Below are 23,453 nucleotides of genomic sequence, written 5' to 3'. Positions count from 1 at the left end.
CACTTCACCCTAAACTAGTGACTATGGAACAGCCTACTCTGGAGTGAGGGTACGGCATTAAACAGATCCGGATTCTTCCCAACACTCGATAAGACTTACTACACAACTGCCACGTGTAATAACAGGTAAGCCTTATGACACTTGGAACCTAATATCCTACGTCTGTCACTCTTACTATACGATAATACCAATATATGCACACACATATGAAGGAAACTTTAAACTACCGTAAAGCAATTGTGAACAGAAGTGACTGGGAGGAATAATTAACATTGAGTAACAAGGGAGGAAGGAATATGGTACTTAAGGTCGGGTCCTGTCACGGTCGCCATTTGTTACGAGTTGGGGATTTAGAATATAGTTATACGTCTACCCAGATCCCAACATGTAACAACAAATAAAAAAAAAACAAAGACAATCGGACTATAAAAGGGTAGACAAAGGATGCGAGTTTTCGTTGTATATAATAGAGTACCATAAATCCCTTAACAAAATATTCAGCTTATAAATTACCCTTAACCAAACTTAACCTAAACATTAACAGTATATACATATTAATAAACATAAAACAATCTCGAAGCAAGTGGACGTGGGGAAATTAATACAAGATAATAGTACTTAAGTGAGAGCTGAGATATGGCTGACAAGCTAAAAAGGCTGAAATATTGTAGAACGGTAGGTAGTCACTGCACGTAGGTTTAGGGATAGATGATCCTGTGGTCACTTCCAGGCAAATTATATATCACTCAATTGGGCTGACAAAGGAGCTTTGAGGGAGGTGACGCAACCATATGGGATGGGAGAGGAAACCTCAGGTGGTAACTAAGACGAGTCATACTCGTGTCTCGTCCCTAGATGGCGTTGCTCGTGGTGCTGGGTAGGTAGATCAGGACAATAGATGGCGTGGTTCGTAGTGCGGGGTGGAGGGGTTCGTAACACTCTCATAATTAGTTTTTCTCTTCCTTCCTCAATTTCTACCCATACAGACTCGGTTCCTATTTCACCCCTAATTGAATTATTAATACAACATTTTAATGTATCCCTGACGAAGAGTGTGACCCCTCTCCCCTTCCTACCTTCCCTGTCCTTGTGAAAAAGGTTGTACCCTTCTATGTGGTACTCTGATAAAAAATTCTAGCTCGCCAGATTCATCCAAGTTTCGGTGATTGCTATGACGTCTACATTCTCGGTACATACAACCGCTCTCAGCAAGTCCATTTTATTCCTAACGCTCCTACTGTTTGTATAGTATACATTTAAACCTACCCTTCCTTGGTCCTGTTTTACCCCTTGTCCTGAGTTATCAATTTTACTCCCCGGGACCCGCTTGTTTTTTTACTCCCACTTACCCCGACCTCTCTCTACTGACGAAACCCACCCCCCCCCTTTGGAGTGACAATTTCACGCTCCAGGGATGCAAACAACGTCTTTACCCCTGCGTGAGACAAGTGTACTCCGTCACGACTGTACAGGTAGTCGTTGCCATAAAGTGGTGAGGTGTGGCGAGTCTTGAGGTGTGGCGAGTGGTGAGGTGTGGTGAGTGATGATGAGTGGTGAATAATGATGTGTGGTTAGTGATGATATGTGGTGAATGGTGGTGGGTGGTGGTGAGTGGTGAAGTGTGGTGAGGGGTGTGGTGTGGTGTTGTGAGTGGTGAGGTATGGCGGGAGTTGAGGTATGGTGAGCAGTGAGGTAAGGCAGTATCATGGGTGTTGCATCATGGTTCAACTTATAGCAGAGTCAACACACTCCCGGGGGCGTCGCCCTCCCACCTCTACCGCCCAACACACCAACCATACACACGACACTTCGTGTAGGTGGCGTCCAGGTGAAGGTGCTGACCCAGATGATATCCAGGTGAAGGTGCCAATCCAGGTGATGGCCAGGTGAAGGAACCAACCCAGGTCATGGTCAAGTGAAGATACAACTCAGGTGATGGCCAAGTGAAGCTACCAATCTTGGTGATGGCCAGGTGAAGGTTCCAACCCAGGTGATGGCCAGGTGAATGTCATAACTTAGGTGATGGCCAGGTGAAGGTCTTAACCCAGGTGATGGCCAGGTGAAGGTGCTAATCAAGGTGATGGCCAGGTGAAGGTACTAAATTAGGTAATGGCCAGGTGAAGATTCCAATCCAGGTGATTGTCATGTGAAGGTGCTAACCCAGGTGATGGCCATGTGGTGGTGATAATCTAGGTGATGGCCAGGTAAAGGTGCTAACCCAGATGATGGACAGGTGGAGGTGAAAATCTAGGTGATGGTCAGGTGAAGATGACAACCCAGGTGATGGCCAGGTGAAGGTGCCAACCCAGGTTATGGCCAAGTGAAAATACAACTGATATGAATGCCAAGTGAAGCTCCCAACCCTGGTGATGGTCAGGTGAAGGTGCCAACCTAGGTGATGGTCAGGTGAAGATGCCAATCCAGGCGATGGCCATGTGATGGTGATAATCTAGGATCTAGGTGATGGCCAGGTGAAAGTGCTAACCAGGTAATGGCCACGTGAAGGTGCTAACCTAGGTGATGGCCAGGTGAAAATGACAACACATATGATGGCCAGGTGCAAATGACAACACATATGATGGCCAGGTGCAAATGACAACACATATGATGGCCAGGTGGGGGTGCTAACCTAGGTGATGGCCAGCTGAAGGTGCTATCTAGGTGATGGCCAGGTGAATGTTTTAACCTAGGTGATGGCCAGGTGAAGGTGATAAACTTGGTGATGGCCAAGTGAAGGCGAAAACCCAGGTGATGGCCAGGGGAAGATGCTAAACTAGGTGATGGTCAGGTAAATGTCTTAACCCAGGTGATGGCCAGGTGAAGATGCCAGCTTAGGTGATGGCCATGTGATGGTAATACCAGGTCATGGCCAGGTGAAGGTGCTAAACTAGGTGATGGCCAAGTGAAGATGCCAACCCAGGTGATGGCCAGGTGAAGATGCCAACTAGGTGATGGCCAGGTGAAGGTGCAACAAGGTGATGGCCAGGTGAAGATGCTAACCCAGGTGATGGCCAGTGAAGGTGCTAAACACGGATGATGGCCAGGTGAAGATGCCAACCCAGGTGATGGCCAGTGAAGACCCAGGTGATGAAGATGCCAACCCAGGTGATGGCCAGGTGAAGTGCCCAGGTGATGGAGGTGAAGATGCCAACCCAGGTGATGGCAGGTGAAGATGCCAACCCAGGTGATGGCCAGGTGAGGTGCCAACCCAGGTGATGGCAGGTGAAGATGCCAACCCAGGTGATGGCCAGGTGATGGCTAGGTGTGATGGCCAGGTGAAGATGCAACCCAGGTGATGGCTAGAAGGTGATGGCCAGGTGAAGACCCAGGTGATGGATGGTAGGTGAAGATGCCAACCAGGTGATGGCCAGGTGAAGATGCCAACCCAGGTGACGGCCAGGTGAAGATGCCAACCTAGGTGAGATGGCCAGGTGAAGATGCCAACCCAGGGTGATTGCCAGTGAAGGTGCTAAACAAGGTGATGGCCAGGTGAAGATGCCAACCCAGGTGATGGCCATGTGAAGGTGCTTACTTATGTGATGGCCATGTGATGGTGATAATCTAGGTGATGGCCAGGTAAAGATTACAACCCAGGTGATGGCCAGGTGAAGGTGCTAACCTAGGTGATGGCAGGTGAAACCCAGGTGATGGCCAGGTGAAGGTGCCAATCCAAGTGATGACCAGGTGAAGTTGCCAACCCTGGTGATGGCCAGGTGAAGATGCCAACCCAGGTGATTGCCAGGTGCTAAACAAGGTGACAAGCCTGGTGATGGCCAGTGAAGATGCCAACCAGGTGATGGCCAGGTGAAGGTGCTAAACAAGATGCCAGGTGAAGATGCCAACAGGATGGCCAGGTGAAGATGCCAACCTGGGTGAGGTGAGTGCAGGTGATGGCAGGTGAAGATGCTAACCTGTGATTGCCAGGTGAAGATGCCAACCCAGGTGATGGCCAGGTGAAGGTGCTAACAAGGTGATGCCAGGTGAAGATGCCAACCTAGGTGATGGCCAGGTGAAGATGCCAACCCAGGTGATGGCCAGGGTGAAGATGCCAACCTAGGTGATTGCCAGGTGAAGGTGCTAAACAAGGTGATGGCCAGGTGAAGATGCCAACCCAGGTGAGGTGAAGGGCCATGTGAAGGTGCTACTTATGTGATGGCCATGTGATGGTGATAATCTAGGTGATGGCCAGGTAAAGATTACAACCCAGGTGATGGCCAGGTGAAGGTGCTAACCTAGGTGATGGCCAGGTGAAGTTGCCGACCCAGGTGATGGCCAGGTGAAGGTGCCAATCCAAGTGATGACCAGGTGAAGTTGCCAACCCTGGTGATGGCCAGGTGAAGATGCCAACTCAGGAGATGGACAGATAAACGTGCCAACCCAGGTCATGCCCATGTAAAGGTGCCAACCCAGTTCATGGCCAGATGAAGGTGCTAACGCAGGTCGTAGCCAAGTAAAGATACAACTCGTTTGATGGCCAAGTGTAGTTCCCAACCCTGATGATGGCCAGGTGAAGGTGCGAACCTCATGATGACTAGGTGAAGGAACCAACATAGGTTATGACCAGGTGAAGGTGCTAAACAAGGTGATGACCAGGTGAAGATGACAACACAGACGATGGCCAGGTGAGGGTGCCAACTTAAGTGATGGCAAGGTGAATATCATAACCAAGGTGATGGCCAGGTGAATGTCATAACCAAGGTGATGGCCAGGTGAATGTCACAACCTAGGTGATGACCAGGTGAGAATGCCAATCCAGGCGATAGCCATGTGTTGGTGATAATCTAGGATCTAGGTGATGGCCAGGTGAATGTTCTAATCCGGATGAGGGGCCACGTGAAGGTGCTAACCAAGGTGATGGCCAGGTGAAGATGACAACACAGACGATGACCAGGTGAGGGTTCCAACTTAGGTGATGGCCAGGTGAAGGTACTATCTAGGTGATAGTCAGGTGAATTTCATAACCCAGGTGATAGCCAGATGAGTCTTCAAAGAGTGTAGGGAACAGATTAGCGGACCCCTCGCAAATTTATTTACAAAATCATTAGACACGGGAGTTGTGGCAGACTTGTGGAAACAGGCAAATGTAGTACCCATATTCAAAAAGGGAGACAGAGCATCAGCGTCAAATTACCGGCCGATCAGTTTGACGTCAGTAGTGGGGAAATTTCTTGAATCAATTATAGCAAATAACATCCGATCGCATTTAGAGAAAAGCAAATTAATCTACAAAGGGAAAACCTTGTCTAACAAATCTGCTGACGTTTTTCAGGAAAGTCTTCGAGGTAGTAGATAATGACGAAAATTACGATGTTATTTACTTAGGCTTTAGCAAAGCATTTGACAGAGTACCGCATCAGAGGCTTCTCGGAAAAGTTAAGGCTCATGGTATCGAGGGGAAAATTTTAAATTGCATAAAATCATGGCTCACCGATAGAACGCAGAGGGTCAGCGTAGATGGTGTTAAATCCGAGTGGGGCTATGTAACCAGTGGGGTTCCCCAGGGGTCAGTACTAGGTCCATTCTTGTTCATAATCTACATAAACGATCTAGATACTGGGATCAGCAGTGACATAAGCAAGTTTGAGGATGACACCAAAATAGGGCGGCAGATTAATACAGGGCAGGATGTAAATGCACTACAGGAGGATTTAAATAAACTGCAGGAGTGGTCAGAAAAAATGGCAAATGAAATTCAACACCAGCAAGTGCAGCGTACTTAATATTGGTAGAACAAATACTGTCAATGTATACAGCCTAAACATCAACCTAGAGAAGTCGACTTGTAAAAGAGACTTAGGGGGTACTTGTGAACCTGGACCTACGGCCTAGAAAACAATGCGTTAATGTTCGAAATAAGGCAAACAGAGTATTAGGTTTTATATCTAGAAGTGGAAGTAATAAGAGTGCAGAGGTCTTATTGCAACTATATCTTGCGCTAGTCAGGCCGCACCTCGATTATGCGGTTCAGTTCTGGTGCCCGTATAATAGAATGGATATCAATTCACTTGAGTCGGTGCAGCGAAGAATGACGAAAATGATTCCGGGACTTAGAAACCTTCCATATCAAGATAGGTTAAAAAAACTAAACTTGCATTCCCTAGAAAGACGAAGCGTGCGGGGAGATTTGATAGAAGTATTTAAGTGGGTGAAAGGAATCAATAAAAGGGATATATATAAAGTTCTTATAATGTCCGAGCAGGATAGGACTCGTAGCAACGGATTTAATTTGGATAAGTTTAGGTTTAGGAGGGAGATAGGAAGGAACTGGTTCACAAATAGGATGGTTAACGAGTGGAACAAGCTTAGCAACTTTGTAGTAAGTGCCGGAACGCTGGAAAGTTTTAAAGGAGGCGCCACACACAGGACGCTTGCACAGTCACCCATACTATAGACTTGTCACTTCCGTGTTGCTTCGTCGGGATTAAGATAAAGTAGGACGCTGAAGTCCATAAGGAAATATTGCTAAGTGCAGGGAGGTGCACGCCGATAGTGACCTGGCATCATCATCTTCATCCAAACACACACTCACCGTGACCCTGTTTACCTGCCACAGCACTCTCTCCGTCTCTCACTCTCTCCGTCTACTTCCTGTTTCACTACAGTGCTCTCAGCCCCTCTCTACAGTACCATATTTCTAACAAAATACTCTTTCAGTGATCCTTCCTCCTGTGGCTCCCCATCACTGTCAATAAATATGTAAAAGTAATGGAGGAGTTCACTTCCTTGTCACTATACCGAGAGGAACCCCAAATTGCCAAGTCCCTCTTCAAGCACAACATGAAAACTTAACTCAAAGAGAATGACAGAGAACGCGATCATTTTTGAAGCCTCACTATTAAGTAACATCAAGAGATATTTACAAATGACTTAACCTCCGCTGCTTCTAAAGTATATCTAGAAAACATGTAAAATGATTATCAATTTTCAAAGACCTGCCTCCCCACACTAGAACCCTCCAACATACTAAGGACTGTCCCCACTAACATATTGTATTGTCTATGTATATATTGTACGTACCCAATTATGTATATTACAGTATGTATATATGGGAGCATCTCCCTCTATAGTCTGGATACATGCAGACAAGTTGGAGTTTCTACAATAGGCTGTTGAGATTATAGTTATACTACTATTACTTCTCAGTTGTGGTCGGAATCATCGGGTTGTCGCCAGCTCGATACATTGAAGAGTATATCACCTATTAGACCAGGTAATGTGTGTTTGTTGATCCTACCTCCTTATTACCTTACTCACTCCTCCTCCTCCTCCACAATGCCCCACCCCACACACTCTCATTCCATCATTTCCATACTCCCTCAGTCACTCTTCAACCTCCACACTACCTCACTCATCCTTCCCCCACATCCTTCCACATTACTTCACTCAACCCCTCTTCCACCCCCATACTACCTCACTCACTCCTACTCCACCTCCACACTCCCCAACCCCTCCACCTTCATACTCCTCCACCCTTCTTCCTCCACACCTCCCTATCCCTCCACACTCCTCCCCTCACTATTCCTCCACCTCAATACTTACCCCCACACAACATTCCCTCACTCTTCCCCTACCTCCAAACTCCCCCACCGCTCTCCCTCCACACTCAAACCCCCCCCCCACTAACTCCTTACTCCATCATTCACCCCTCCACACTCCCAAACTCACTTTTCCTCCACCTCCTCACTCACCCAACCCTCCACCTCTTTACTCCCTCACTCCTTCACATCCACACTTCCCCATACTCATCCCCATTCAACCTCCACACACCGTCACTCACTCCTCATCCACCGCCACACTTCCTCACTCACCCCTCTTCCACCTCCGCAATACCTCACTCATCCCCCCACAACTTCCATACTCCCTCACTCTCTTCTCTTCCACCCTCCCCACCACTCCACCTCCAGACACCCCTGCCCATTTCACTCCCACACTCGCCCCTCCACATTCCCTCACTCACTCCTCCTCCTCCATAACCATATTACTTCACTCACTCCTCATCCACCTCCATACTCCCCTCCCCTATACACTCGCCTTTCTACACTCTCTCACTTACCTCTCATCCACCTTCACAATCCCCTCAAAATCCTCCTCAAAATCTACCCCTCTTCTACCTCCATATTCACCCTTTCTCCACCCCCAAACTCACCCCTAATCCACCTCTACACTCACTCCTCCTTCACCTACCCAGTGACCCGGTGCCTGGATAAGATCACTGACCGTTATCCACGTAATACTGTGCGGTATATATATAGAAGTGATGACATGGCGGGTCACTCGGGTGAACTCGGGTTTTGTTGAGTTCAGGAGTATGTAATTGACCTCTGGGTGGCCGTAGTTACTCACACACGGAAGATAGGATACGCTTTCGTCATCACATACTGAATTTAATGTTGACAAGATAGTGTTTATTTTTCTAACTGTATATAAATAACGGTAGAAATAGTTATTATATATAGAACAGTGTTATTGCCTATTTGTGAGTTGATCTTCCAATTAATCAATGTGTGGTAGTAGTTTGTGAGGTGTGGTGATGTATGGTGATGAGTGGTGATAAGTGGTGAAGTGTGGAGTGCTGAGGTGTGGAGAGTGGTGAGGTGTGGAAAGTGGTGGGGTATGGAAAGAGTGGTGAGGTGTGGTGAGGGGTGGAGAGTGGTGAGGGGTGGAGAGCGGTGAGGTGTGGAGAGTGGAGTGTGGAAGGAAGTGGTGAGGGTGTGGTGAGGGTGAGTGTGGAAAAGTGGTGAGGTGTGGAGTGTGGTGGCAGGTGTGTTGAGTGAGTGAGGTGTGGAGAGTGATGGGGCCAGGAGAATTGAGGTGTGGAGAGGTGGTGAGGTGTCAGACAGTGGTGAGGTGTGGAGTGGTGATGTGTGGCGAGAGGTGGTGGTGTGGGAGATGTTGGGCTGTGGAGGTGTAGAGATTGGTGAGGTGTGGAGGTGGTGGGCGTGGAGGTGGTGAGGCGTGGAGAGTGGTGGGGCGTGTGTAGAGTGGTGAGGTGAGGTGTGGGCAGAGTGAGGTGTGGAGGTGGTGGTGTGAACAGTGATGAGGTGTGGAGGTGGTGATGTGGCGGGTGGTGGTGTTGGTGAGTGGTAATTTTGTGGAGAGGTGTAGGGTGGTGAGGTGTGGAGAGTGGAAGGCTGAGGCGTGAGAGGTGAGGTGAGGTGTGGGTGGTGAGGTGTGGAAGTGGTGATGTGTGGGTGGGTGGGGGTGGGGTGTGGTGTGACGGGGAAGTGAGGGTGTGGAGGTGGTGGGTGGAGAGTGGTGAGGGTGTGGTGGGGTGGGGAGTGTGAGGGGTGGGGTGGTGAGTGTGTGGAGTTGGTGGGGTGAGTGTGGTGAGGGGTGTGGCGGGCGGGGTGTGTGGTGGTGGGTGTGGAGGTGGTGGGGTGTGGAGTGGTGGGGTGTGGAGGTGGTGGGGAATGGTGGGGTGTGGAGGTGGTGGGGTGTGGAGGTGGTGGGGTGTGGAAAGTGGTAGAATATGGAAAAAGAGTGGTGAGGGTGTGGTGAGGGTGAAGTGGTGAGGTGGAGAGCAGTGAGGTGTGGAGAGTGGTGGGGTGTGGAGAGAAGGGGTGAGGTGTGGTGAGGTGAGGTGTGGAAGTAGTGTGGAGGTAATGAGGTGTGGAGAGTGGTGGGGTGTGGAGGTGGTGGGGTGTGGAGGTGGTGGAGGTGGTGGGGTGTGAACAGTGGTGGGGTGTGGAGGTGGTGATGTGTGGTGGTGGGGTGTGTGTGGTGGTGAGGTGTGGAGAGGGCCTGTGGGGATGTGTGGAGTGGGACTTGTGGAGGTGGTGATGTGTGTGGGGTGAGGTGAGGTGTGACGAGAAATGGTGCTGTAGAGTGGTGAGGTGTGAACAGTGGTGAGGTGGAGAGTGGTGATGTGTGAGGTGTGGTGAGTGGTGAGCTGTGGAGGGTGTGAGAGATTGGTGGTGTGGAGGTGGTGGGGCGTGGAGGTGGTGAGGTGTGGAGGTGGTGGGGTGTGGAGGTGGTGGGGTGTGGGTGGTGGGGGTGTGTGTGGGGTGGTGGGGTGAGGTGTGACCGAGGTGAGGGTGTGGGCCAGTGAGGTGTGGAGGTGGTGGGGGTGTGGTGAGGGTGGGGGGTGTGGGGTGGTGAGTGTGTGGAGTTGGTGGGGTGTGAAGTGTGGTGGGGTGTGGAGGTGGTAAGGTGTGGCAGGTGGTGAGGTGTGGCAGGTGGTGGGGTGTGGAGAGTGGTGGGGTGTGTGAGGTGGTGAGAATGGTGAGGTGTGGAGGTGGTGAGGTGTGGAGAGTGGTGGATGCAGTGAGGGTGTGTGAGTGGTGAGGTGTAGAGGTGGTAGAGAATGGTGAGGTGTGGAGGTGGTGGGGTGTGTGAGGTGTGGTGAGGTGTGGAAGTGGTGGGGTGTGGGTGGTGTTGAGGGTGTGGAGATGTGGAGTTGGTGAGGTGTGGAGGTGGTGGGGGTGTGGAGGTGGTGGGGTGTGAGTGGTGTGTGGCGAGTGGTGGGGGGTGCGGAGGTGGTGGTGTGGAGAAGTGGAGATTGGTGGGGTGCGGAGGTGGTGGGGTGCGGAGGGTGGTGGGGTGCAGGAGGTGGTGGGGAGTGCAGGAGGTGGTGGGGAGTGCGGAGGTGGTGGGGGTGCGGAGGTGGTGGGGTGCGGAGGGTGGTGGGGTGCGGAGGGTGGTGGGGTGCAGGTGGTGGGGTGCGGAGGAGTGGTGGGGTCTGCGGAGGGTGGTGGGGTGCACGGAGGGTGGTGGGGTGCGGAGGGTGGTGGGGTGGAGGGTGGTGGGGTGTGGACGGGGTGGTGGGGTGTGGACAGTGGTGGGGTGTGGACGGTGGTGGGGTGTGGACAGTGGTAGAATGGTGGGGTGTGGAGGTGGTGGGGTGGGAGGTGGTGAGGTGTGAGGTGTGGTAAGGTGTGAAGAGTGGTGAGGTGTGGCGAGTGTTGAGGTGTGGAGATTGGTGAGGTGTGGAGACTGGTGAGGTGTGGCCAGTGGTGGTGCAGTGAGTGGTGAGGTGGGAGAAGTGGGTTGTGAGGTGTGGAGGTGATGTGGTGAGCTGTGTAGGAGGTTTGGTGAGGTGTGGAAAGTGGTGAGGTGTGGAGCGTGGTGAGGTGTGGAGGTGGTGAGGTGTGGAGAGTGATGAGGGTGTGGCGTGTGGTGGTGTGTGAGTGGTGAGGGTGTGTGGGGTGTGGAAGTGGTGAGGTGTGGAGAGTGGTGAGATGCTGCAGTGGTGAGGTGTGGAAGTGGTGGGGTGTGGAGGTGGTGGGGTGTGGGTGGTGGGGTGTGGAGGTGGTGGGGTGTGGAGTGGTGGGGTGTGGTGGGGTGTGGAGGTGGTGGGCTGTGGGTGGTGGGCTGTGGAGGTGGTGGGCTGTGTGGGTGGTGGGCTGTGTGGGTGGTGGGGTGTGGAGAGTGTTGATGTGTGGCGAGTGTTGATGTGGCAGAGAGGTATGGAGGTGGTGATGTGTTGGGGGTGGAGAGTGGTGTGGTGGGCTGTGTGGGGGGGGTTTGGTGGAGTGTGGGTGGTGGTGAGGTGTGGAGAGAGTGGTGAGGTGTGAGTGGTGAGATGTTGACAGGTTTGGAAGTGGTGAGGGTGTGGAGAGGTGAGGTGTGGAGGGTGGTGGGGTGTGTCAGGGGTGGTGGGGGTGTCGAGGGGTGGTGGGGTGTCAGGGGTGGTGGGGTGTCGGGGTGGTGGGGTGTGGAGGGTGGTGGGGTGTGGAGGGTGGTGGGGTGTGGAGGGTGTGGTGGGGTGTGTGGAGATGGTGGGTGTGGAGGGGTGGTGGGGTGTGGAGGGTGGTGGGGTGTGGAGGGTGGGTGGGGTGTGGAGGGTGGTGGGGTGTGGAGGGGTGGGGTGGGGTGTGGAGGGTGGTGGGATGTGGAATTGGTGGGGTGTGGAGGGGGTGGTGGGGTGTGGAGGTGTGGGGTGTGGAGGGTGGTGGGGTGTGGAGGTGGTGGGGTGTGGGGTGGGTGGGGTGTGGAGGTGGTGGGGTGTGGTGGTGTGGAGTGGTGGGGTGTGGAGGTGGTGGTGTGGAGGGTGGTGGGGTGTGGAGGTGGTGGGGTGTGGTGGGGGGTGTGGTGGCTGGTGGGGTGTGGTGGCTGGTGGGGTGTGGGCTGGTGAGGTGTGGAGGCATTGGTGAGGGTGTGAGGCTGGTGAGGTGTGGAGGCTGGGTGGAGAGTGGTGGGGTGTGGAGGCTGGTGAGGTGTGGAGGTGGTGGGGGGTGTGGAGAGTGTGGTGGGGTGTGGAGGTGGTGGGGTGTGGAGAGTGGTGGGGTGTGGAGGTGGTGGGGTGTAGAGTGGTGGGGTGTGGAGGTGGTGGGGTGTGGAGGTGGTGGGGTGTGGAGGTGGTGGGGTGTGGTGGTGGGGTGTGGGTGGTGGGGGTGGAGGTGGTGGGGGTGGAGGTGGTGGGGGTGGAGGTGGTGGGGTGTGGAGGTGGTGGGGTGGGGTGGATTGTGGTGGGGTGTGGATTGTGGTGGGGTGTGGATTGTGGTGTGGTGTGGTGGGGTGTGGGTGTGGGGGTGTGGAGAGTGGTGGGGTGTTATGGAGAGTGGTGGGGTGTGGAGAGTGGTGGGGTATGGAGAGTGGTGGGGTGTGGAGAGTGGTGGGGTGGGCTGTGTATAGAGGTGTGGTGAGGTGTGACGAGAAATGAGGTGTGGAGAAGGTTGAAATTCTGAATGCTGTAAAGAAAGGGAAGTCTAGTGCTCCTGGCAGGGATGGTCTAACTTATGATGTTATCAATTATCTTATAAGTATGGAGGACAACCCAATTCTAGATCTCTTTAATTTGTCATATGAAAATGGAAGACTGCCAGTGAAATGGAAAATGGCACTCATTGTTCCTTTGCCTAAGGGTGAAAGTGATTATAGACCCATATCCTTAACATCTTGTGTATCTAAAGTGATGGAGCGAATGGTATTATATAGATTATTGTATAAAATTGAAGGTCTCTTGTCAAGTAATTTGTTTGGATTTTTAAAGGGTAAAAGCACTACATATTATGTCATTAAATGTCTTAGTAATGCTAATGTCAACTGTAGACTGTAAGTAAAGGTATAAAAGGAAAATTATTGATGTGGATTACAGATTATTTAACTAACAGAAAAGCGAGTGTCTGGTTTCAAGGTCATGAATCGGAAGAAAAAGTCTAGGGTTGGGTACCTCACAAGGTGGCGTTCTTAGCCCTATGCTTTTTAATATTCTCTATGGACAGAATAGCTAGTTACAAATTCCAGGGCGAGTCCCAAGTAATCATTAATGCTGATGACATTCTGATCCAATGTAAGAATGAGGAAGATATGTCTAGGGTCATTGATCAGCTGCAGTATCTTTGTCTCTCCTTGGGACTGGTCATTAATGAAAATAAAACCAAATTTCAGTCAAGGGCAGTAAATGGAAAAGAATTTTGGCTAAATGGAATAAAGTTGCAAAAAGTATCCAGTTACAAATATCTGGGAATGTTTGTGGGTATAATTAATAATGTTAAGGATCAAATTACTTATGTCAAAAATATATGTACAGCGAGGTTAAAACCTCTGAAAGTTTTGTCAAATAGAGCAAATGGTGTTGGTATACCAGTTTTAAGATCTATGTGCTTAAGTACAGTTCGGAGTATCATTGATTATTCAGCTCCAGTTCTAGCTTCTTACTCAGGAAAAGATCTTAGGCCATTAGAGCTTATTCAGAATGAAACAATGAGGATTGTGCTTGGTTGTCCAAGGACGACAAGAATAGAGATTATGAGGATGGAGCTAAATGTCCCAAGCATAATACACAGAATTAGGGAGTTGACTGTCATTTCTACTCTAAGGCTTATTAGGCGTGGTGATGGGTATCTGAAGTCTGCTGTTGATAAATTTACTAATGCAATTACTAGTAATTTTAAGATGAATACTTAGACTAAAAAACTTTGAATGCTGTGTGAATATAATATTGTAGATTTGTGTGTGCCTTTGCCAAACAAAGTTTATTTGAAACCTTGGTTCATGGAGAGTGTATCTGTGAGAATTGATAAGCTAGAGTTTAAAAAAAAAACAAGAATGTAATCCTTTTGAGTTACGGCAAATATTCCTTGAGAAAATATCCGAGTACCATAAGGAAAATGATATTCATGTGTACTGTGATGGTTCAGTTAATGTGAATTGAGCCGGATGTGGCATTGTTATCAGGGATTTTTTTTAATATGGTATTTGTATTGAAGAAAGAATATCCAAGAGAATTGGGGATAGAAGTTCCAGCACCACTTCTGAACTTTATGGGATATATGTGGGACTTAAGAATGCCTTTGTGAGGAAAAAGACAGTTTGGTGGTTTGTTGACAGTCAAAGTGCTCTAAATTCTAAAGTGCCTCTTGATGATGATTTAGTTTTAAAATGTAAGAAGTGTATTCAGGACATAAAATCACTCGGATATGATGTTAGTTTTATGTGGATTCCATCCCATTGTGGTATTTATATGAATGAGGTTGTTGTTGATTTGGCTAAGCAAGGGTGTGGCAAAGAAATTGTAGAATACGATTGTATTTTGGGTATTAAAAGAATAAAACCTGGAATGGTAAAAATCCGACAGCAATGGGAAATGGACAATATTCGGAAAATTTTGAACAACGGCAGTAGTAGTTTGAAACATTATGTTCGAGTTTTGAATTCTACAAGTTCTACTTATGGTAAGGCTTCGGTTAAGTATGATACATTTGTGATGAGACTACGCTTTGGATACAAATATTATTGGCAATATATTGAAGGAACTGATGGCATTCCTTGTAAACTGTGTGGCTATGTAAAGTCTCATACATTATATCATTACATTATGGAATGTAGCTGTTTATCAGAATTTAGGGGTGATGGTATTACTGATATTACAGAGATGGGTTGTTATTTAATAAACAAAAATATGGTTAAGAATATTCTGAAAAAATTCTGTAAGTTTAACATAAGATTGTAGATTTTATGCATATATATTTGTTGTATACATATCTGATTTATGATTAGTAGAATGTTAAAGCTCTTGTTAAGACTAGTTTTGGGCGGGCTAGTTAGCATGCTAACCTTTTGATGTAATTGTCAATAAATGTTTTGAATTTGAATTTGTGTGTGTGCGGGGGGGGGGGGGGGGGGGTGACCGTTACCCTCCAGACTCTGTGTAAACAAAAGAAGTTGGCGGAGGTATGAAACACCACTCATGCAGATTTTGTTTTAAAGAAATATAAAGAAATATATCTTTTTGTAGATTGCATTGATTTTAAACACCTTTCGGATGTATTACATTATCAAAATTCACAAAAGACCGTACGCTACACTAGGCTACAGTGTTGCCCTAGTGAACGCAGGGCCGGTTTGCTCACTGACAACTCAGAAGTGGACTAAGTTTCCAAGATCCCAGTTTCTAGGGCACTTAAATTGATTTATGAATATGAACTTAGCAAAAACAAATGACTTAACAATGCGGGCAGAGAGTACGAGCGCCAGCTGAGACTTAAATGACTTAAATATGTTCGTGCATCCAGGCCCAGGTGACTGTGTACGGTTGGCTTCTCAGGTCGTCACCCTTTGTAGGCGGTGAAGATTGCACGAATGCTGGTGATTGTATCTCTTAGACATTATATTTAGACTCGTACACTCTCGTGCAGATATGCAGTTGACTTATACAGACACACACATACGAGTACAAGTACATTCTCTCTCTCTCTCTCTCTCTTTCTCTCTCGCTCGCTCGCTTTGTCTATCTATTTATGACTGTCTTTCACACATTAACTATGAGAACCACTACTACTACTACTTTGCTGTCACTCGAAATCGAGTATGACGATCATCCAGCTGTGATACAATAATATGAGTTATTAGGAATGTCACCTTCATTGGGGAGTTTTGAGGTGACTAAAGAGGCCGATACGGAACCGGCAGAGTCGTTCACAGATGCTGCACATGTGGAGGGCTACATCTAGTGCGGGAGGGGCGGCGGTAGCGTCTTTCCGGCGTTGGCGCTTGTCTGCCACGGTGTGCAGTAGGGCTAACTCGAAAGTATTGACACCACCTCGTGTGGTGCTATTCCAAGCGTTATGATGTGGAGTAATCGTCTCCCAGTTGAGGGGGGTCGATTTGGCAGGTAGCAGGAGAAAACGGCCCCAGTCGAAAACGGCCTAAACCAGAACGGCCCCACTCAGACTGACAACATGGCTGCTATCATGCTCAGTTTTGGTTAGGTTAGGTTAGGTTAGGTTAGGTTAGAGTTAGGCTGTTTTGGTCACAAGGTGGGGCCGTTTTGGTCACAGAGTGGGGCCGTTTTGGTTAGAGTGGGGCCGTTCTGGTTTGGGCGGTTTTCGACTGGGGCCGTTTTGTCTCGAAATCGATTTGTCACTTCTTCAAGTTTGTCTTAAGACTATCCTTATACCTTTTCAGTTGCCCGCCAGCGTTACGTTTACTATTCGTTAGGTGACTAAAGTAGCTGTTTTGGCAGTCTACGTCGTCCATGCGGGTAACATGGCCAGTCCAGCATGGTTTTTCATAGATAATGGTAGCCTCGATGCTCCTACAGTTGGTGTCAGAAAGAATACTAGCATTTGTACTCTTGTCTTCCCATCGAACTTGGAGGATGGAACGTAGACTACGTTGGTGAAAGTTTTCAAGTGCCTTGAGGTGCCTCCTGTATGTAACCCATGTCTCACTAATACAACTGTTTACCAAAGAACGTTTTCAAAGACTGGTTAATCTCAAATATCGGTGAAACAAAACCAACAAGTAAAATATCTTATTGTAATTAATATAAACTAATATTTAAACTGCATATAAGAAACAATTATGACAAAATAACTAAGTAGGAATTTGGTCAGTTCGAGAAGTTTGCCATTGACAAAACAACACTATTAACCCTACCATGAAATCAGTTACAATATACAGTACTTAACCTAAAGGGGAGCAGGAACACTTATAACATAAGTGAAAACTGTTCACAGAATACAAATAACAACGTACTCATCCTTAGGGAGAAGGTGAGACCCACAGCCGGCACTCATGCTGTCCACAATTTGACTGACTGTTTTCGGGTAGTTATCTAGTTAACCCAACACCAAAACTCAATGAATGAGTCGAAGCATTAACAAAACCTTCCACTCATCCACTATGGTCAATACGACAGTCCAGTGTGGTGACTCTTGGCAGTCCTCACTACACCTTTACACTTAACCGATAGATGGCGACATCTACCAGAAAACATTATGACTTGCTGTTTTATTGCAATGATAAATGGACACACATATTCAGTACACAATATAATAGGAACAAATGTAACATCCTTCACAAATGACACACAAGTATAAAGTACATTATTCCCAAAAATAGAAAATACAAGTAACAGAATATATATATGAATTTAAGTTACTGAGTGTCGTAACAACTGCATCAAGAGACTTTCATGATAAATGTTTCTCTGTTCACTCTAAATACATACAATATTCAGTAACTGAAACCCAAACAGCGGAGTATATGATATCAATTCATTCCAGGTATACGAGTATGCCAATTCTAGATGATCATGGAGTACATTCAACACATTCCAGCACTTTAATACCCTTAAGTGCAGGTACGATAAAGTATGAACATGCTTTGTCATAGGCATATAATTCAAAGATGGTAATCAAATATACAGTTTATCTACAGTTGATCTTGTACTTAAGTGTGATTCTATATGAATTTAAAATGATATATATCAGGGATATTATGCATCCTTTTACTTGTACACTATAATATCAAAAATTTTGTTTTAATAAGTGATAACTGTTCTACTATGGTGTTTATGTTTTAAAATATATATATATATATATATATATATATATATATATATATATATATATATATATATATATATATATATATATATATATATATATATATATATATATATATATATATATATATATATATTTCTATGGTTTTTATTATGTATATTTTGTTATTTATAGAATTCAAACACAACTGCACAAAATACTAAGGTCAAATTGCAATTATGCCGATGTTATTTCCCTGAGTGTAAGAAAAAAAATGCCTCCGCTCGGTACAATTGTTAACCCTTTGCCACGGGTTTTTGGCCAGGCAGTATCAAGTAAGAAATGGTATTTTGAATTACTCATATAATATACAATACAAAAATACCATCAAACCTTTTGGCCTCAGACGGGTGATTAAAACCCCCCTAACTCCTGCTCTAGTATTCTAATGGCTATGTTTATTATTTATAAAAAGTTACATATATAGTTTATATAACCTGTTAATATATAATGCAGTTCTACATTCCCTGTGACAGTATGCATCTGTTATCTCTTATTAGTACATGAAAGTATATTTATATACTTTTTAACATGTGAAAATTTATCACATATGAAAGCATACATAAACACTTCTCTTTTTAAGTTAGTTACTGTATCCGCTACAGGACTAGTAATTAAAATAGATATCATTCATCTCTTCAATATAACCAGGACTAAAAGGTTTCAGTTTCCTGACAAACTAATTCATACTAATGAATAGTCATATAATTACACACACACACACATTATACACATAAACAGATATCCTAAACACACGATAACAACAATAATATGGGTCACAAACAGTTCAAGGTATCATCTGAGAGAGATGTTCACAATGAGAGGTTTTATCGGTGAGTGAGACTAGCTGTGAGAGGAGACGCTAGTTGTGAGGATATACTGTATAGGTTTTAAATTACATCAACTGTGCAAGAAGAAGTGACATGAGGTACGACAGGTGTTCAGACGACAGTTAATCAGCTGATATGTACGACAGGTGTTCAGACGGCAGGTAGTCAGCTGATTGGTACAGCACGGATGTGACACGACAGCTCACTTCAGGTTACAGGTGTTGGACACCTGTTCACAAATAACTGGTCTGCCTTCCAGCGTGAGATTAGTGACCTCGTCCACCAGCTGACCTGACCTGTCAGCTCCCAGCAGATGCGCCATCCCTGCCCTGAGATGACAGAACACATAGTTAGATACACAAAATCGTTTTGGAGTAATTTAAAGATCCGACGGCTAAATAAACTCACACACACACACACATTATATATATATATATATATATATATATATATATATATATATATATATATATATATATATATATATATATATATATATATATATATATATATATATATATATATAATGTGTGTGTGTGTAGATGTATAATCCCGATAGTTATGTAGTGATATCAAGAATAATGACAATAAAGTAAAAATCAAAACAAAGGAACCTTACACAGTGAGCCGTTGAAGGCGGTTGTCTTCTGTGTGGTTACGTTCAACGGTGTAGTTGAAGAGTAAACACCTTACGCAGCCGTAGTGATGCTCGTGTTCCCACCACAGAGAGTTGAGACTCTGGGCTAAGTCGTCTGTGAAGTCCAGGTGTGAGGACAAGGACCTCCTGGATCTGTACTTGTCGTTGGCTCCCTCCAGCATACTGTAAATGGAGTGGACGACTTCGGGTACATCAGAGGAATCCAAGAAAGACAGGTATTCCTCGTTACTACGTCGCCGTAGGGTCATCGTCGTGGATTTTGTCATGATGACCTTGTAAGCCAGGAAACAGAGAAGTGCCGCCGCCCCGATGCTACCTAGCACAAGGTAGGGGTCCAGGTATACCCCATAACCATAGCCTGACGTCCCATAATCATCGTGGGCACCATAGCCACCATAGCTTATCTCACCATCGCCACCATACCCGCCGTAGCCCTGGGAGTAGCCACCATACCCGTAGCCTTGTCTCTGTACCATAGACCGACCTTCTACATATCCCGGGGACTTAGATACACCGTTCATTATCAAATCGAGTCCCTCCGCCGCTATGGGGACGATGGAAACCAATTCGTTCTTGTAGTTGTCGAGTTCATCACTGGTGAAGTAGTTTCCTGTAACCCTTAGTACATGACCCACGAACTGGTGCAGTGTCTTGAGCGCCGCGCCTCTCACGATGTCTCTGAAGGTTGGGGACCCACTGCCTTCAGGATTATTCCTGGTAGTGAATCTCTCAAACTGGCTCCAAATTGGCCTCAGATGACTGACTAGGAACTCCACGAGCCCCGGGTCGACTTTTTTCCCGACGATGTGGAGAAAGTTGACTCTGTCTCCGAGCTCGAGTACCTTCTTGATAAGATCTAAAGGTAACTTCTGCGTCACCTTCTGGGTTTTGTACTCTTGATCTAGCAGTTCGATGTAGGTTAAGGCCATCGTCTTGAGCTGTGCCCAGGCGTCCATTCTGAGTCCGTCCAGGAACTGAAGTAGGGGTAACTTGTCCTCAATGTCGACACCAGGATCAGAGAGAGAACCTTCTCGAGACTCTGGGTAAAGAGATGACGTGTCGTTCAGTCTCGTCACCGTGTCACTTCGGGAAACAACATCTTCCTTAACCTTGATGCCTTGTCTCTCAAGATGGCTCACACCGAGCTCAAACAAGCTTCCTAAGACTCTGTTTTCTGAGCTGTTTGTGTTGTCGTTGAGGAGAGGGACGACTGGTTGGGTAGAGGGATGGTCTGAGTAAGTTTTAGGGTAGTGGATGGGAGAAGTAGGTGTGTGGTGGGTGTATGAGGTACTGCTGCTGTTGATGTTGGTGTTGGCAGTGAGAGCAAATGAGTCAGGTAGGCCCCCTTCTACTCCTCCGTTAACCTCCCTGCCACTGAAGCCGCCTGACAGGTGGGCCTTTTGGGTAGGTAGTAGGTGGAGCAGGTGGAGGGTGACCTTCCCAATGGGGTCAGAGGACGAGGTCTGCCTCCCCACCATCAGGATCAATACCCCAGCGACCCACACACGGACCATCATCTGTAAGGGTATGGTTTGTGAGTCTCTCTCTCTCTCTCTCTCTCTCTCTCTCTCTCTCAAACACACACTGTTTACCTTTTGTAGTGTTCAAAGACACAAGCTTCTTAATGAGTGAGGAAACAGCTGAGTAAACTCTCACCCGTGTGATTATCCCAGACACAGTTATATAACGACAACTACTGAACCTCACAGCTGTACACAAATTCTATACTCCTGTCTATCTATCGTCTTTGTTCCTGTCTATCTATTGCCTTTACTCATGTCTATCTACCGTTTATATTTGTCTATAAACCCTTTTATACTTCTGTCTATCGTCTGTACTTCTGTCTATCCATCGGCTATACTCCTGTCTATCTATTGTCTTTGTTCCTGTGAATCTATCTTCTATACACCTGTCTATATATCGTCTATACTCCTGTCTACCTATCGTCTTTGTTTCTGTCTATCTATCCTCTATACTTCTGTCTATCTATCGTTTTTACGACTGTCTACATATCGTATTTACTCATGACTATCCATCGTATTCACTCCTGTCTATCCATCGTCTTCACTCCTGTCTATCTATCGTCTGTGCTCCTGTCGATCTATCGTCTATGCTCCTGTCGATCCCCCCCCCTCTCTCTCTCTCTCTCTCTCTCTCTCTCTCTCTCTCATCTGGATTTGGAGTAGGGACGAAGCACCTACTGGCTCTCGCTGTTTCAATATACACAGGTAAAATGTCAATAACACCTGGTGGAGTACTTACTGTAGGTGTACCGTTGGTCATCATTCACTAGTCTTTACCGTCAGCAGGGAGACAGTTACTAGTCTTTAACGTCAGTAGAGAGACAGTTACTAACCTTTACCGTCAGCAGGGAGACAGTTATTAACCTTTACCGTCAGCAGGGAGACAGTTACTGGTCTTTACCGTCAGTAGAGATACAGTTACTAACCTTTACCATCAGCAGGGAGACAGTTATTAACCTTTACCGTCAGCAGGGAGACAGTTACTGGTCTTTACCGTCAGTAGAGAGACAGTTACTAACCTTTACCATCAGTAGGGAGACAGTTACTAGTCTTTAACGTCAGTAGAGAGACAGTTACTAACCCTTACCGTTAGCAGGGAGACAGTTACTGGTCTTTACCGTCAGTAGAGAGACAGTTACTAACCTTTACCATCAGCAGGGAGACAGTTACTAATCTTTACCGTCAGTAGAGAGACAGTTACTAACCTTTACCATCAGCAGGGAGACAGTTACTCACATCTTCAGCAGGAGACAGTTACTAACCTTTACCGTCATGAGGGAGACAATTATTAGTCCTTACTGTCAGCAGGGAGACAGTTATTAGTTCTTAACGCCAGCAGAGAGCCAGTTACTAGTCCTAATCCTTACTGTCAGCCATTAGCCAGTTACTAGTTCTTACCGTCAGCAGGGAGAGTCATTATATTTCAATATCAGCTGGAGAACCACTGATTAATTATCAATGTCAACAGGAGAACTAATCACTCCTCTTCACTATCAGCAACTAATCACATAATCTTCATTGCCAGCAGCCCCCAGGCCCCATTGTGGGTTGATGATCCGTGCCCAATGGGTTATTCCCCTTAAAAAAACAATAATCACTTACCTTCATTGTTAGCAGTATAACCAATCACTAATATTGACTGTCAGCAGCTCAACTAATTCATAATTTTCGCTCTTAACTGCAAAATCAATCACCGATCTTCACTGTCACCTGCAGACATAATCCTCAGCCTTCACTATATGTTAAGACCCGCTGTGGAATATCTAGAAACCAGAGGGAGATCCAGCAAGTAAGAAGGGCCCTGAGGAACGACTACAAGCGAAGATCGTTTGAACTAAGCTAGGCACGTCAGGACCTACCTAGGGGCGTTAAGACCCTGATGATTGCATGTGCGGGACTAAATAAGGGCACCGAGGACCCATCTATTTACGTCAGGTAACATGAAAGGCCCCAGTAGACAGTGAAGAACCCGAGAGACATTTTGAAGGGGACGAGGATGTAGTCAAGGGTTTCAGGACATACTACGGGGAACGTCAATGAACACAGTGTCATTATCCAACTTTAATGATCAAGGAACAACAAAGGCCCCTGAACCACTGGAAACGCGTGATGGACCACCTTAGGGAATTCGGAGTTAGTGACGTCATAATCAATTAAACAGTAACGATAGGACTTACCTATGAGCTCGAGGAAACGGCCAGATACCCGGCAGCTAGTGAGAGTCCTGAGGAACGACTGTGAGGCGTGAGCAGCGTGCTGGACGCCTGGGGGAGAAGTGTGTGAGTGTTTAGGTCCACGCCGGCTCACCTCTTGCAGTCCGTTACACTACCAAATTATTTTTCTGCAATTTTCCCTCCCTGACGACAAACAATCGTCTGAATTTTTCAGTTGTCTCCCTGATGATCAGATATGTTCGCATCTTTGTCCAGACCATTATTATATTGCTTTGAAGTTATAAACAACTCCAAAACAATTACAACTTTTGTTGTCTCTAGTATTTGGCGTTTTAGCACCGATGTTCACCGTTGCATGGCTTTATCTTTCGTTCAGTCGAAAGACAATAATAAAGCTTGTACTGTTAGCGTTCTTACAGTGTTTCAAAGCATTTGTAATATTAACTCTTTTCAATATATTTGACATCATCAAGATTTCTAAAACAGAAGGAAACTTA

The 23,453-nt window shown here is 46.7% G+C and overlaps 1 protein-coding gene across 1 annotated transcript; it reads right to left on the bottom strand.

Annotated features, from left to right (window-relative positions):
• Nucleotides 1-17,862: 17,862 nt before the first annotated feature.
• Nucleotides 17,863-23,045, bottom strand: LOC121873095. The gene is made up of 3 exons (XM_042376406.1): nucleotides 22,960-23,045; nucleotides 19,221-20,776; nucleotides 17,863-18,930 (listed from the first exon to the last, which is right to left on the bottom strand). Exons 2-3 carry the CDS (start codon nucleotides 20,774-20,776, stop codon nucleotides 18,804-18,806), a joined length of 1,683 nt encoding a protein of 560 aa, XP_042232340.1. The 5' UTR covers nucleotides 22,960-23,045; the 3' UTR covers nucleotides 17,863-18,803.
• Nucleotides 23,046-23,453: the final 408 nt, after the last annotated feature.

The sequence above is a fragment of the Homarus americanus genome, unplaced genomic scaffold, assembly GCF_018991925.1.
Source record: "Homarus americanus isolate GMGI-L3 unplaced genomic scaffold, GMGI_Hamer_2.0 scaffold32929, whole genome shotgun sequence".
In the NCBI taxonomy this organism is placed as follows: domain Eukaryota; kingdom Metazoa; phylum Arthropoda; class Malacostraca; order Decapoda; family Nephropidae; genus Homarus; species Homarus americanus.
The sequence above is the reverse complement of the archived record's forward strand: the minus strand, read 5'-3'. Positions and strand labels throughout refer to the sequence as shown.

Excerpts from the sequence above, each read along its gene's own strand:
- LOC121873095 (XM_042376406.1), bottom strand. The coding sequence starts at position 20,776 with ATGATGGTCCGTGTGTGGGTCGCTGGGGTATTGATCCTGATGGTGGGG. Across the intron at positions 18,931-19,220 it reads CGCCTTCAACGGCTCACTGT|GGCAGGGATGGCGCATCTGC; the intron begins GTAAGGTTCCTT and ends CTGTCATCTCAG.